Source organism: Erpetoichthys calabaricus, chromosome 11 (genome assembly GCF_900747795.2).
Source record: "Erpetoichthys calabaricus chromosome 11, fErpCal1.3, whole genome shotgun sequence".
In the NCBI taxonomy this organism is placed as follows: domain Eukaryota; kingdom Metazoa; phylum Chordata; class Cladistia; order Polypteriformes; family Polypteridae; genus Erpetoichthys; species Erpetoichthys calabaricus.
This window is the reverse complement of record NC_041404.2, coordinates 89,166,369-89,181,626: the sequence shown is the minus strand read 5'-3', so window position 1 is coordinate 89,181,626 and position 15,258 is coordinate 89,166,369. Positions and strand designations below refer to the sequence as shown.

Below are 15,258 nucleotides of genomic sequence, written 5' to 3'. Positions count from 1 at the left end.
TATCTTACAGACAGACCTCAGTATGTGCGTCTCGGGAACTGCAGGTCTGACATTGTGGTCAGCAACACAGGAGCGCCGCAGGGGACTGTATTTTCTCCGGTCCTGTTCAGCCTATATACATCAGACTTCCAATACAACTCGGAGTCCTGCCATGTGCAAAAGTTCGCTGACGACACTGCAATCGTGGGCTGCATCAGGAGTGGGAAGGAGGAGGAGTATAGGAACCTAATCAAGGACTTTGTTAAATGGTGCAACTCAAACCACCTACAACTGAACACCAGGAAAACCAAGGAGCTGGTGGTGGATTTTAGGAGACCCAGGCCCCTCCTGAACCCTGTGATCATCAGAGGTGACTGTGTGCAGAGGGTGCAGACCTAAAAATACCTGGGAGTGCAGTTGGATGATAAATTGGACTGGACTGCCAATACTGATTCTCTGTGCAAGAGAGGACAGAGCTGACTATACTTCCTTAGAAGGCAGGCGTCCTTCAACATCTGCAATTAGATGCTGCAGATGTTCTATCAGACGGTTGTGGCGATTGCCCTCTTCTACGCAGTGGTGTGCTGGGGAGGCAGCATAAAGAAGAAGGACGCCTCACGCCTGGACAAACTGGTGAGGAAGGCAGGCTCTATTGTAGGCATGGACCTGGACAGCTTGACATCCATGGCAGAGCAACGGGCACTGAGCAGGCTCCTGTCAATCATGGAGAATCCACTGCATCCACTAAATAGTATAATCTCCAGATAGAGGAGTAGTTTCAGCGACAGACTGCTGTCACTTTCCTGCTCCACTGACAGACTGAGGAGATCGTTCCTCCCCCACACTATGCGACTCTTCAATTCAACCCGGGGTGGTAAACGTTAACATTATACAAAGTTATTGTCTGTTTTACCTGCATTTTTATCACTCTTTAATTTAATATTTTCTTTATCAGTATGCTGCTGCTGGAGTATGTGAATTTCCCCTTGGGATTAATAAAGTATCTATCTATCTATCTATCTATCTATCTATCTATCTATCTATCTATCTATCTATCTATCTATCTATCTATCTATCTATCTATCTATCTATCTGAAAGCAAAAGGGAGTCCAACCCGGTACTAGCAAGGTGTACTTAGTAAGGTGGCTGGTGATATAATTTTTTACATTTTTACTAAGATATCTAATACATTTTAAATCATGCTAAATATGTGTGTACTGTGGAATGATTTATCCCTGCCTTGGGAAGTGGACAGGGGAATCTTCAAAGAAAATTCAACATATTTTTATTTACAATAATTTGTGTGCTTCCAGGAATGTGACAGTAAATTAGATTTATTGTAATAATATTTCAAAACATCCAGAAAGCTTTTAATGATATCTGAGTTGTCATTCATCTAGGACTGAAGAGAGTGAGAACTTATAAATACAATCCAATATTTCCTTTAAATATTTATGCAAAAACTGAAAGAGGAAGGCTACACAGTCAGAAAATAAAAGTTGAACACACTTGGCTTGTCCGGCTCCACACTGCTTTCTCCATTTAATGCAGATATTTTGCTCTTCTCAATATATCTTGGATTAGGAACATTTGGGTTACAGTACATGATCTAACGTTAAAAATACTAAAAGTGTATTGGCTCTGATTAGGAATAAAACAAATGTTTTTACAAACTGCTTTCAAATTTGATAGGAAAAAAAGACCAATAAAAAACAGTTTATTTTAGGAATGCATGGTAAAATGGATTGATAACAATATTTTTTCCAAAAATATTAAAAAAAGAAAAAACTAAGCTAAAAAAACCTGCTATATTGCTATTGTTTTATTATAGAGTTTGTTGGGTGTTTATATTAATATGATTAATATGTGCATGTTGCATCTCACAGTTAATTTTCTAAAAAAATCTTGTCAAGCAATCTGGCCTACTAATTTAAGCTCCTCCATACTGGAAAGCACTGTAATCATCTATATTATTGTAAGCATATAATGACAAAGACAGAGAACAATTTATACCACAACAATTACTCAATCATTCATTCATTTATTTTCTAAACCCACTTATTCCAATACAAAGTTGTGGGAATGTTAATCATGATCTTTCATAATGAAAGAGACAGTTTAAAAATAAAAAACAGAGATGGACTAATTGTAAATCAATTGGCTTTTAACTACTGAAATACACTGTAACAGAGTAAAGAAATGAATCTGTTACAAGAGCAATACCATGATGTCACTTTTCCGAATAACAAATAGTTTCTCTGGCTACTAAAACATTATTTTAGTGGCCTATCAGACTAAATGACTCAATACTGGATTCATATGTGGCTGCGGGCTTCAATGTAACACAAAACCACTATGATACTCAATTTTTCTCTCTTTTATGTTGTATATGAAAACCTTGTGATGTCTGTTCAGTATGTGACTTTTGTTAAATCAAACTCCTGAAATAACTGGCTCCTACTAATCAATAAATTGTTGTAAGAAATTCTTAAGGGATCGTCCCTTATTGGAAGCATTTTGTTTGATATCTGGTCTGGAAATTAGAAGAATTTTAAAACCTTAATTCAAGAAGAACATTCATAACAAACTGACAGACACTAGGAACCAAAAAACTAGGTTCTTCTCTTTGAAAAAATACTTGGCACCTCTTACACTGTTTTCAAGACAATGCAAGCACTAACAAACAATAGATTCAGATTTTTTTATTACTGGTATTGCCAAGTATAATGTTTTGAATTGGTGACAAAAAAAAAATGGAATGTCATTTTTTATATAAAGCCATAAAGTAAGACCTGACAAAATATTAATCAACACTAATCTAAATACATTGTTGAAACAGTCTTCTTATTATTTTTTCTGTCTTTGGATATTTTGTTTTGCCACATTAATGAAGGGAAGTAGATTGTTAAAACAGAGAATATTCATCTGAGGCAGTATTTGGTGTATAACTAATTTAGAATGAAAAAATTAAATTACTTTATGAATATGCATACCGGCTGTTCATATTGAGTTTTGGTTTGTTCTTTATTTTGTTTTGTTCTGTATTTGTTTGTCTGAGGCATGTCTTCAGCAGGTTATTTTCATCACATTGCCTTTACTTCTTGTAGTTGCCAAACTGTATGGCAAAGCGGTCAGTAACACAACGGAAAGTTGCTGGCTGCACCTCCCAGTAGTTGACAGGGTTGCTGAACAGACTGATGCCATTGTAGTATGCCCTCTTAATTCCAAATCCAGTGGGGCAGAAGGCATTCACTCCGACCTTGGTGATATTGTTGGAATGAAGATAGATCACCTAGGAGAAATAATTCACATGATTATAAAAACAGCAAGTGTAACAGTTCATTAGGACAATGACAAACACATAATACAAACTACAGTGCTTGCCAAAATGCCACCCCATGTGAAAACAATCCTTTTCCATTCTCTTCTGCTGGGATACAACATTTAGTAACTGTATAAGACAGCAAATGTTGCACAATGGCAATCACACATCATTAATTATGTCAAAAGCTGAAAGGGCAGCCATAAAGAATGACATTAAGGAGAATTTGTTCTCATAAAAATGCTTTTGCCTCTATCTCACCAAGCCATCCCAAAGGTGTAGCAACAGCAGAACTCATCATCTTCATGATACAATTTAACCTGAGGGGGAGAAAAGATCTGCGATGGGTTGGCACCCTGCCCGGGATTGGTTCCTGCCTTGTGCCCTGTGTTGGCTGGGATTGGCTCCAGTAGACCCCCGTGACCCTGTGTTCGGATTCAGCGGGTTGGAAAATGGATGGATGGGAGAAAAGATTGGCTTGTGCACCACAGCATGGTAAGATGGTGACTTGAATAAACTGATCAACAGGTGTTCTATTTTAGGCATTGTCTCATGTGACAAATTCCCACATTAGGAGTTTGTCCAAATAAATGATGATTTTGACATTGTTCTCTGTCCACTTCATTGTCTATATGCAATTAGGGTTAGGGTTAGGCCCCTTATGATAAAGATTAAATCAATAACTGTATTAAGCAGAAATGATTAGAGGGATTTCATTCTGTGCATGCTGCATGAATGGATCCCTGGGCTTCCACCCCTAATGGGATATGATGGGTCACATTTACACCAAAAAATGGGACCTTTTATTGGCTAACTAAAAAAGATTACAATATGCAAACTTTCAAGACAACTCAGGCACCATCTTGCCTGAAGAAGGGGCCTGAGTTGCCCCGAAAGCTTGCATATTGTAATCTTTTTAGTTAGCCAATAAAAGGTGTCATTTTACTTGGCTTGTCACTACATTCATAATGGCTAACACGGTACAACACCCTAGTACCAAAAAATGGGGATAGGTACCATAGGCATAGGAAGTTGTTACCAGTGGTCCTAACCCTCTAAGAGACACTCCCACAAGGGTAAAAATTACAAATTTAAAACATAACGTATGTGGGGTATCATTTTAGACTATACAAGTCCAGTGATTACAAATATCGTTTACTAGGGATCTAGCCCCCTATGGATCTCTATCAGAGGGTGAAAAATGACAAATTTCTATTACAATGAATAATGCTTGGATTGCAAACATTTAAATGGAAATACACATTTTACTTTTTGCAGTTATTCTAATTTATTATGTACTTCTACCTCATAAACTAAACCATTACATTTCTTATGAACACCAGAAATTAGGGCAGATTAGGCTAATTCAGACTTTTTTTACACACTCTAATGCAAACACATATGGTATACTTTTGCTATTAAATATTTATGCATAAGTGAAACCCTGCAATTATTTTTCAATGACTCAGAGTAACCATCTAATTGCAAAGAATTATTCTTTTTTTCATTACAACTACACACATGGCTTAAAATGGACTGACCTGAAGATACTTCATGTCTGGTAGACCAGCAGGCACAAGGGACAGTCTGTTGTTGTCCAGGTGGAGCTCTCTCAAGTTAGGAACATAAGCCAAGCTGCCATTCTCGATCATGCGGATATGATTATATCCCAACCCAAGTCTGAAAGGGACAAGAATGAATTTATGATACTTTTAAATGACAGTCACCATAAAGTCTCTGTGAATCTTTGCCTTTCTGAAATCTCCATAAAAATACAGATGATATTTGTTATGAACCCAAATCCTAGGCAATTTGCGAAGTACCTGCCTACCAGCCATAGAAGATCTTAATGAAGCATCAGGTTGCTGAAAACATCTGTCCACTTTTATAGTCAGATGCAACTGATTTAAAGGCCTATAATTAACCAAACATAGTTTATAAACCACTAATTATTTTACTAGAATGATGACAGTTGAATCAAAGCTTCACTAAACATACTTTTCTCAAACTCCCTTTATCCAATTCAGTCCACAGCATAGGTTTGGGTTGAAAGGCAGAAACTAACCCTGAAGGGGGTGTGTGTCCACTGCAGAGCTCAGTCACACACTAACACATTTCAGTTTAGAATAATAGAGTATCCAGAGAAAAAAATTAACGTCCATTGATTGCTTAGGTTTTATACTAATGCTGGTAAAAATGCAGTGCAAAGCATGAGCAGAATCATTAAGAACTTGATGGAGAGGGTAGCGTGTATGCTACAGGAGGTGCCATATGACAAAAGCCAGTCTCCTCACAGTCAGTTGTTTTCTCAGGGTCAATACTTTGATATCATGAGCTTTCTGCCTACCCATGTCAGCCTCACCTGTTAAGGTTTTTGTAACGAATGAGGTCTTCCAGTTCAATTGCTTGGATTTGGTTATGATCGAGGTGCAGCTCAGTCAAACTGGAAGGAAGATCTGCAAAGATTGAAATAAAAAACATGCAAATAAACTATAATGCTTATAAAGGAAAATAGTTTCATGAATCAAAAACATGAAAAACTGCTTTTTCCAGAGCTCTTTATTATGTCATGGCCATCATTACCTTTGGGTACTCCAGTGAGTTTGGCTTCTGAGATGCGCAGATAGCTCAGCTTCAGCCCATCAAATGCACCAGGTGCAAATCCACTGTTCTCAAGGGGGTTTCCTCCCATTTCTAGTTTGAAAGAATAAATTCATTCAAAACAATTCACTTTTTACAAAAAGCAACTGTCCTGTAACACACATATGCATTAATAAATTAGCAGGCAATTGTTAATATCAAAGACTTGTTATGAGGAAACGCTAAATTCAGAATGGATAGTGGAATAAAATATAAATTACACATATAATGGAAGGGTCACAGATGGGCAGAACATATTAGAAGAGCTTGAAAAGTTTAGAGACATCACTCTCAAAGAATCTTCCATCAACCAATGAGAGGAGGAAAAGGAGGCCATTAGGGTAAGCAACCCACTAAGAGTGGAATGTTTCTCAGAACTGAGTGTTTGGTGGTGTTGCAGGAGGAGAGGACCTGCACTTCATTGTACATATAGTCCTCAGACATACCGCCTTGCTGTCTCAGATGTTTCACTACTGTGTGTTAATGTGAGAAAACAGGGAGGTAAAAGCAAGGTGCTTTTTGGAACAGTAAAAATGATGGCTTTACTGCTCAATTTTGTGAGATAAGCTTCATTGTGAAAGTATGGCTAAGTCTGTCAGAAGAGGTTTGAAGACACATGACTATGACATTTCATTGGACACATAGCACATATTCTCTATAAGGTGGGTTTTACGTATTTATTTTTTGAGAGACCTCTGTGAAATAAGGATAATTTGACTTAATTTTTTTAGTTAATTTTCATTAAAAGCAAATAACAATCCATTAAATCAAATCAAACTTAACAAATGATTTGACTTAACTTATAGAGAGATATTTGCATATACAGGAGTAGAGGTAGAATGACAGGACAGACAAGACGGACAATTGCCTGAGGCACTGAACTAGGAGGGGGACTCCAAAGGCATCCATTTACATGACACATCTGTACAAACCCCACTTGAAGTGCAGCATCGACACACTGCAACCATACAGTTGGAAACCTCCCCCCATCCGAGGGGGCCAAAATCTCCATTGGGAAAGTGTTTGTGATGAACGTTATTTTTTTAGTAAAATTAAATATAATCAATGCTCTTTTACTAAATTCTGAATAGGATTTTCATGTCTAGAAGCACAGTGAGAAAAAAAAAACAAAACAACAACAGGACAAAAAAGAACAAGTAGGGCAGTAGAAAGTAGGAGAGGATCTGCAATGTTGATTCAAATAACTTAATCAGAGGGGGTCAGAAAATAACTGCAGAATCAGAAGCACGTGAACATCTAACAGACTCGGCAGCAGAGGAGAATAGCTAATAAATATCTAGAGCGAAATCATAATGAAATCTGTCAACTAAACTAAAAATTATAGTTGTAATAAAAGTCGACATTTGACTAGGAGAAGAAACCAACAGTGCAAAGTCTATCATTCCTTCAACAGTGAAAGCTTCAACGCAAGTGTCTTGCAGCAAACCATCTAAACTCTGAAGGAACAGAAGCAACTGAAATCACCTAGACTATGATGAACCCGTGCTAAATATGATTTGATTTTATTTGACTATTTTTATTTTTATTTGTCATGCACTCCTATACTGAAAAAAAGGGAAATGGCAGGCTGTTACATTTACAAAAATGTATTTCCTTTAAATTACATGTATTCCACTTTTGAACATAACTCAGTCATGATTAATTTATTGAATCTTGTGGGATATACAATATACTAACTTCAGTCATTTAGGTGGAAGCCAAAATAGTTCTATTTAGTCCTCACTGGAAATTAATACACGCCGAACGGATTCATCATCAGCAGAGGTTGGATAACTTGGCGGTAAAGTCATGTAATTTTCAAAGAAGCAACAGGTTGTGGGGTTGAGTTATTGTAGCTGGTTAAGAGCAAAAGGTTAGTGAAATAAAAGTAAAAAAAAAAAAAAAAACACAGCCGCACACGAGAAATATTCAGATATTCATTTAAAACACTTCCTCACACAGACTAACGTTACTCCATTTTGTGTTTTTCCTTGTATTCTCTTTTAATGTTTTATCAAACTATGCTCAATAACTACCGTCACAAGTCAGTAAAGGTACTATTAAATTGCCTCTGTTTTTTTGCTTAGTACAGGTATGTTTACGTACTTGGAAAAAAAAAGTTCTGACTTTCATTATGGGTCAACTACCTTCAGCATTGCTGTTCAGTAGTATTATCATAACATTGTTCAATCAGATAAATGCTATTAATACAGAATATGGTGGACGGCCGGGGCCCTTGCCCGGCCCGGGACACCTCTTCTATATATGGTCTGGATTAACAGGCATGGACTGAACAGTACCTCCCCCGGGACGCTAGATGGCAGCCCCCCTGTACAGTGTCCATTTTAGGACATCCTCCTCCCTCCGAAAAAACTCCATCCTTCCTACTACCTTCGACAAAATATTCCTCCTCCCTGCGAGGAATCCCCAGTCACCCCTCCTCCCTCCTCCCTCCTCTCTCCTCCCTCCTCCGTCCGCTCTCAGTTCTCCGCTGTCCGTTTTCCGCCATCCACCCTCCTATCTCCGTCATCCGCCTTCAGCTCTCCATCAAACCCCACACTCCCCCCGCCCCCTCATCGACATTTTCGTTAATGAAGTGACGTAATACTTCAGCTCCACCTTCTTCACAAGTTCATTAACCAAATTATTTGTCAATTATATTTCACAGTAAGAATTTACAGCACGACTCAAACGTGGGAACGAAAGTAAATGACGTTAATTGTTGAGTGTCTTTTAATATTGTGTAAGCATACATATTAACACGTGTGCAATTAAACGTGTGCATTTACGGTGTGATTTTTCAGGCTTAAAAGCTCGCCTTTTATTAAAAAGGTAAATGCAAACTTTTTTCATTCTGAAGGGCACAAACCACGCAAAAATGTCGGTACACCAGATAAATAAGCGCAACATATTATCAGTTGTATTGTATGCTTACAATACATATAGAAATGTGTTTATCGTTAACTAATAGTATGGGATGGTGTTTTTCAACTCAGCTACAGATGCAGATGGAAACCAGAACTGCTTTGAAAAATTCGAACGCCTTAGGACCGATCTGGAATAAGGTAGCACAGCGCCTTGATTTAAACGATTCCATGTCTTGGTGGGTTTGCGTTGCTTGTTGTCAATATCTTTACACCTGTTTTTAAGGCTTATTGACTGAAAGGGGCTTTCGTGAAAAAAGTTAGGGCTTTGCTACAGGATACACCCTCCACAAGTTAAGGAAGTTAAAAATAAAGGTATATATTTCTGTTTTATTTAAACCTTTTAAGTTTGTATGCGGGCGGCATGGTGGCGCAGTGAAAGGTGCCAGTTAGGAGACCCAGGTTCGCTTCCTTGCGTGGAGTCTGAATGTTCTCCCCGTGTCTGTCTGGGTTTCCTCCGGGTACTCCGGTTTCCTCCCACAGTCCAAAGACATGCAGGTTAGGTGCATTGGCGATTCTAAATTGTCCCTGGTGTGTGGGTGTGTGAGCCCTGCGGTGAGCTGGCACCTTGCCCGTGGTTTGTTTCCTGCCTTGTGTTGGCAGGGATTGGCTCCTGTATTTAGGATATAGCGGGTTGGATAATGGATGGATGGACATTTGTATGCATAGCCCTATTTGCCCGTTTTCGTTTTTTTTTTCTTTCTTCAGTAATATTTCAGCAAACCCGGAGCTTGTCAGTTCAAATCCTGGTACTGACACCACTGTGTGACCCTGAGGAAGTCACTTCACCTGCCTGTGCTGCAAAAAATAAAAGTAATGTAACAAATTGTACCTCAGATGTTGCAAGTTGCTGGAATAAAGGCATAAGTCAAATAGATAAATATGTATTATACACATAGGAACTATTCATTTATTTTCAGTTAAGTCATCTGCAGCAAACTTTTATAAATGAGGATTTCTCCTTTTTAGATAGTGCAAACTGTTTCTTCTTCATTGAGGTTTTCTCTTGGAGAGCTTTTTTCATTTCATTGAAAATTAAAGCAGCAGCTGCCAAAATATGTAGCGTTCTTATTAATCTTTCAACATTGTGTAACATAACTTTATAAAGTAACATAAAAGGTTTAAATACTGGTTATCCTTTTACAATAAAATATTACTAAAGAGATACAAAAAAAGTAAAATGCATATGAACCCGGGTCTCCTAACTGGCACCTTTCACTGCGCCACCATGCCGCCCGCATACAAACTTAAAAGGTTTAAATAAAACAGAAATATACACTTTTATTTTTAACTTCCTTAACTTGTGGAGGGTGTATCCTGTAGCAAAGCCCTAACTTTTTTCACGAAAGCCCCTTTCAGTCAATAAGCCTTAAAAACAGGTGTAAAGATATTGACAACAAGCAACGCAAACCCACTAAGACATGGAATCGTTTAAATCAAGGCGCTGTGCTACCTTATTCCAGATCGGTCCTAAGGCGTTCGAATTTTTCAAAGCAGTTCTGGTTTCCATCTGCATCTGTAGCTGAGTTGAAAAACACCATCCCATACTATTAGTTAACGATTAACACATTTCTATATGTATTGTAAGCATACAATACAACTGATAATATGTTGCGCTTATTTATCTGGTGTACCGACATTTTTGCGTGGTTTGTGCCCTTCAGAATGAAAAAAGTTTGCATTTACCTTTTTAATAAAAGGCGAGCTTTTAAGCCTGAAAAATCACACCGTAAATGCACACGTTTAATTGCACACGTGTTAATATGTATGCTTACACAATATTAAAAGACACTCAACAATTAACGTCATTTACTTTCGTTCCCACGTTTGAGTCGTGCTGTAAATTCTTACTGTGAAATATAATTGACAAATAATTTGGTTAATGAACTTGTGAAGAAGGTGGAGCTGAAGTATTACGTCACTTCATTAACGAAAATGTCGATGAGGGGCCGGGGGGAGTGTGGGGTTTGATGGAGAGCTGAAGGCGGATGACGGAGATAGGAGGGTGGATGGCGGAAAACGGACAGCGGAGAACTGAGAGCGGACGGAGGAGAGAGGAGGAGAGAGGAGGAGGGAGGAGGGGTGACTGGGGATTCCTCGCAGGGAGGAGGAATATTTTGTCGAAGGTAGTAGGAAGGATGGAGTTTTTTCGGAGGGAGGAGGATGTCCTAAAATGGACACTGTACCCCTGGGTGGCAGTGGTGCCTCTGACTTCCTTAGGGCTCCATGGGAGATGGAGTTCTTTACGACCCTGTTGGGATTCAGGGGTGCCACCAGGGGACACTGCAGTGGTTCCTGAGCCCATGTGGGTGGTTCTTCCACCACACCCAGAAGTGCAGCCGGAAATGGGTCATCAGACACCTGGAGCGCTTCCAGGTGGGCTATAAAAGGAGCCAGCAGCCACCACACTGGGAGCCAGAGTCAGGAGGAGGGAAACAAAGCTTGCCAAAGAGGAGTGGAGGAGAAAAGAAGAAGAAGAAAAAGTATTTTGTGTGAATAATGCTTATTGGGACTGTGTTGTGCCTGTGGCAATGGGGAAGGCGTTGCCCACAGGCAAAGAAAAGAGAAATAAAAACTTGTGTTTTTATATGTGTGCCTCTGGTGTCTGTCTGTGTTGGGTTGGATGGCTGGTATGCCACCTAGTGGTCTTGTTACAAACAAATAAATAATACACAATACAATACAGTTACCGAATCTGCTCGTTTGAAAATAAAAAATAAAAAAATTAATTATTTTGTGAAAGAAGGTGCCAAGCAGCAATTTTTGCACTTTATATTTTACTAATATTTAACATTTATTCTATAATATATACAGTTATACAAATATAAATAAATGTATTTTATAATACAACACTCTATCCAAGGTGCATTTTATGTTCATATTTAGATATACATTGGTCATGGCATTCTGGCACAGTCAAAGTAGCAGTGTTCTTGTACAGCTGTTGTACATTTCAGCTTTTGAATAATAAAAATTATCTCAGTGAGGTGCATTTTTTAAAAAGTTTATGAAATAATTTTTAAAATATTATGCTTTATTGACATGTTCATTTAACGTAATATAATTAATGTTATATAAAAATATGTTGTTTCAGGGTATATTCATTTAGAGCATTAAGCATAATTAAATTATTTTTGATAAAAACAATTTTATTATGTGCAACCGATGTGCATATTTTTTTTATTTTAATCTGACATGCCATTTTTTTCAGTGTAACAGGACTATCAAGAAAGAAATCAATTGGTTGTAATTATTTCAGAATGCAACAGCATCAATCTTAATTAGAAAAAGAAAACTTGAGCATGTGTCACCAGTCTTAGTATCATTACATTGGTTACCGTGTCCTTTCGAACTGACTTTTAAATACTACTAATGGATTATTAAGCCTTAAATAATCTTACTTCCTTTATTTTGTAGTGGTCTTTTGCAGTTATGCACCAAGAGATGGAATATTTTACTGATAAAAATAGGCTAACACTGCGAATCATTTTAAAAACTTTTAAAAACCCACTTTTTAATTTGGATTTTTCATAGCTACATTTTAGTTGTACACCTAACAGAATATAGATGCATGGAATTTATCACATCCTTCATGGATTGGCAACCATTATTAAGTTCTGCTTTCTTTCCCAGATTTTCTTAAGTGGTGTTCTGTAGTCGGGGCTGGACGGTCTTTTGGCCATGGAACCCCTGCAGATTTTCTTCAGTTTAAACTAGAGGTTTTTTTTTCTGTCCTCCTGGCCATATGATCTTATCATTGTGCTCATTATTATGGACTTAATGTATATATAAAGATGTACTTTTCTAATAATTATATACTTACTAGCTTCATGTGGACTTCGGCACAAAAAGCATCTCCAAGACGCCCTAGCAGTTTTACTATATTCGTGAACCTGGAGAGGCGTCAGCACTTAAGAATTACCCAGTGCAGAGGACGTGGACCCACCTGTGCTTGCTGCCCCACTGACTTTCATAAGAAGACACTGGCAATACCATATGTTAGTCAAATTGCTGGCATATGAGTCCTATTAATCTTTTTCTCAAGAACATACCTCCAGATAGACAATGTATTGAGTGAAAACTTCAAGCCTTGCCCTCCGTTACTAAGGAGTCTCACTTGCAAGTTGTTGAGCTGCGGTGATTGCTTAGTTTTAACGTTGTGTCTCTTCATTTGTGTCATTGACACAACATCATCGTCTTGAGGTGGTTGCTGCAAACAGGTCTTAGTGAGAAGTGAGGTGCATGCAAGCACTGAAAAACTTTAAAAGTACATGCATGCGCCATTTAGTGGCTGTGGTTGAGTGTGAGCAGAGCAGACTGCTCCATACACACACACAGGACTTTTGATTATATATATCTCATGTAAGTCCATATTAATTTATTTTTTGTTACTTAGTCATTATTATTCTTCCCTAATTTATTTATTTTTTTGTAACTATTTCTTTGACATTTTGTAAAGTATTCTGAGTTGCATCTTTTTTATGAAAATGTGTCATAGATAATAAATGTTGCAGTTGTTCTCTGCCTGTTTACTGTATGTTGTGTGTCGTGACTTCTGCAACATGCACAGCTTAGTTTTTTTTTATAATATATATTATTATGATGTGCAATTTGTATTTGTTATTGTTGTGTACCTTACATTTATTTTGTATTTTATTTACTTTTTAACTTTAGATTTTTTACATTTACAGAAGAAGAGCAGCTTCAGCGACAGACTGCTGTCACTGTCCTACTCCACTGACAGACTGAGAAGATCGTTCCTCCCCCAAACTATACGACTCTTCAATTCCACCCGGGGGGGGTAAACATTAACATTATAAAAAGTTTTTGTTTGTTTTTACCTGCATTATTATCAATCTTTAATTTAATATTTTTTTTTTTTATATCAGTATGCTGCTGCTGGAGAATGTGAATTTCCCCCTGGGATCAATAAAGTATCTATCTATCTATCTATCTATCTATCTATCTATCTATCTATCTATCTATCTATCTATCTATCTATCTATCTATCTATCTATCTATCTATCTATCTATCTATCTATTCCATTATCATTGTTCTCTATACAAATGTTGTATTATTATGTATTTTTATATACACTTTGTTGTTTACAACATTAAAGTGGAGGATTTGTGTTTATTAAATTCTCCCGGCTGATTAATTTAGGCTTTTTGCTAAAATAGTGGTAATACATTTTATAAAGTCTGGACTATTCAGGGAATGTGCAATGGAAGGCCTCTATTTTTTTCTTTCTCCCCGACAATCACCTTAATACAGGAAGGCATCAGAGGAGTATGGGATAAGGGCCGGAGAAGCACAATTACTTGATGAAGCCACACGGGCATCAAGGAAAACTCTTTAAAACCATATATGTGCCACAGGGTACCTTTCTTGTCAATTGCAGTTATCTGACCTGTGGCATCAGTGAGGGACAAACCAAAATAGTATGTGCCACCCAGCCTGCATGGGATTAACTATGAGTGACTTTTAGATACAACACTAGAGACCAGAGCTATGGTGTGTGATTTTTAAGTCAAACCCTTAATCAATTAGTTCACTCCAGAATGCTATTTGTGTGAGTTCTGTTAGGTAAGTGAAAAGATGAGAGTAATAGCAAGGGCTAGTGTGCTGCCATGATCAAGGAGGCAGAGAAAGCAATTAATAGACCAGGAGATGAGGAAAAGAAAATAGTAGGTGAAAACTAACATACAAGGAGTAAAACAAGGAGATCAAAATGCAAGCCCGATATATTTAGCAAAAGTGAAGTAAAAAACACAGTCCAGCCAGTATCACGCTGAAAACAAACAGGGCCAGATGGGTGATTGTCAGCAAAATGATACACAGGTATGCTGAGCTCTGCATTCCATATTATCTAAGTAGAGAAAAGCCAAGCAAAATGACACCTTTTATTGGCTAACTAGAAAGATTACAATATGCAAGCTTTCGAGGCAACTCAGGCTCCTTCTTCAGGCAAGATGTAATACAGAAACTGAAGTTTCCTATGTTTATATACACACTCTAGGACAAGAAACAACATTGGTAAAAATTTAAATGAGAGATTTTGAATGTAAAAAATTAATAGATTCATTCAGGCTAGGGTTAATTTAGCAAGAGAGAAAAGAACAATGTATTGTCAAGATCTCTGGATAAGATAACTGTCCAACAAAGTCTTTTGAAGTTTGTAATGAGTTTTTTCAAAACAATGTGGGTCTGTAGACAGGTTGTCTGTTATTCTGAGAGATGTAAACAATCCTCATATCTGGCCATAAAACTCTTGTCTTTATTCAATCCATGTTGTAAAGTATTAAATTTTAGCATGAGTTTAACTTCCCATTCTTTCCTCTCTTGCTGTGTTTTGAAGTTGCCCATAACCGACAGACAGACGGACCTACCT

At 37.6% G+C, this 15,258-nt stretch overlaps 1 protein-coding gene across 1 annotated transcript in view; it reads right to left on the bottom strand.

The window, feature by feature from the left end:
* Nucleotides 1–1,298: 1,298 nt before the first annotated feature.
* The window catches only part of bgnb (biglycan b), a 155,204-nt gene continuing 141,244 nt past the window's right edge, over nt 1,299–15,258 (bottom strand). Inside the window, exons 5-8 of the mRNA XM_051933887.1 lie at nt 5,886–5,996; nt 5,665–5,758; nt 4,844–4,982; nt 1,299–3,272 (exon numbers count right to left, since the gene is read on the bottom strand). Of these exons, the coding sequence (XP_051789847.1) occupies nt 3,075–3,272; nt 4,844–4,982; nt 5,665–5,758; nt 5,886–5,996 (542 nt within the window). The 3' untranslated portion in view covers nt 1,299–3,074. The remainder of the gene's footprint in view (nt 3,273–4,843; nt 4,983–5,664; nt 5,759–5,885; nt 5,997–15,258) is intronic.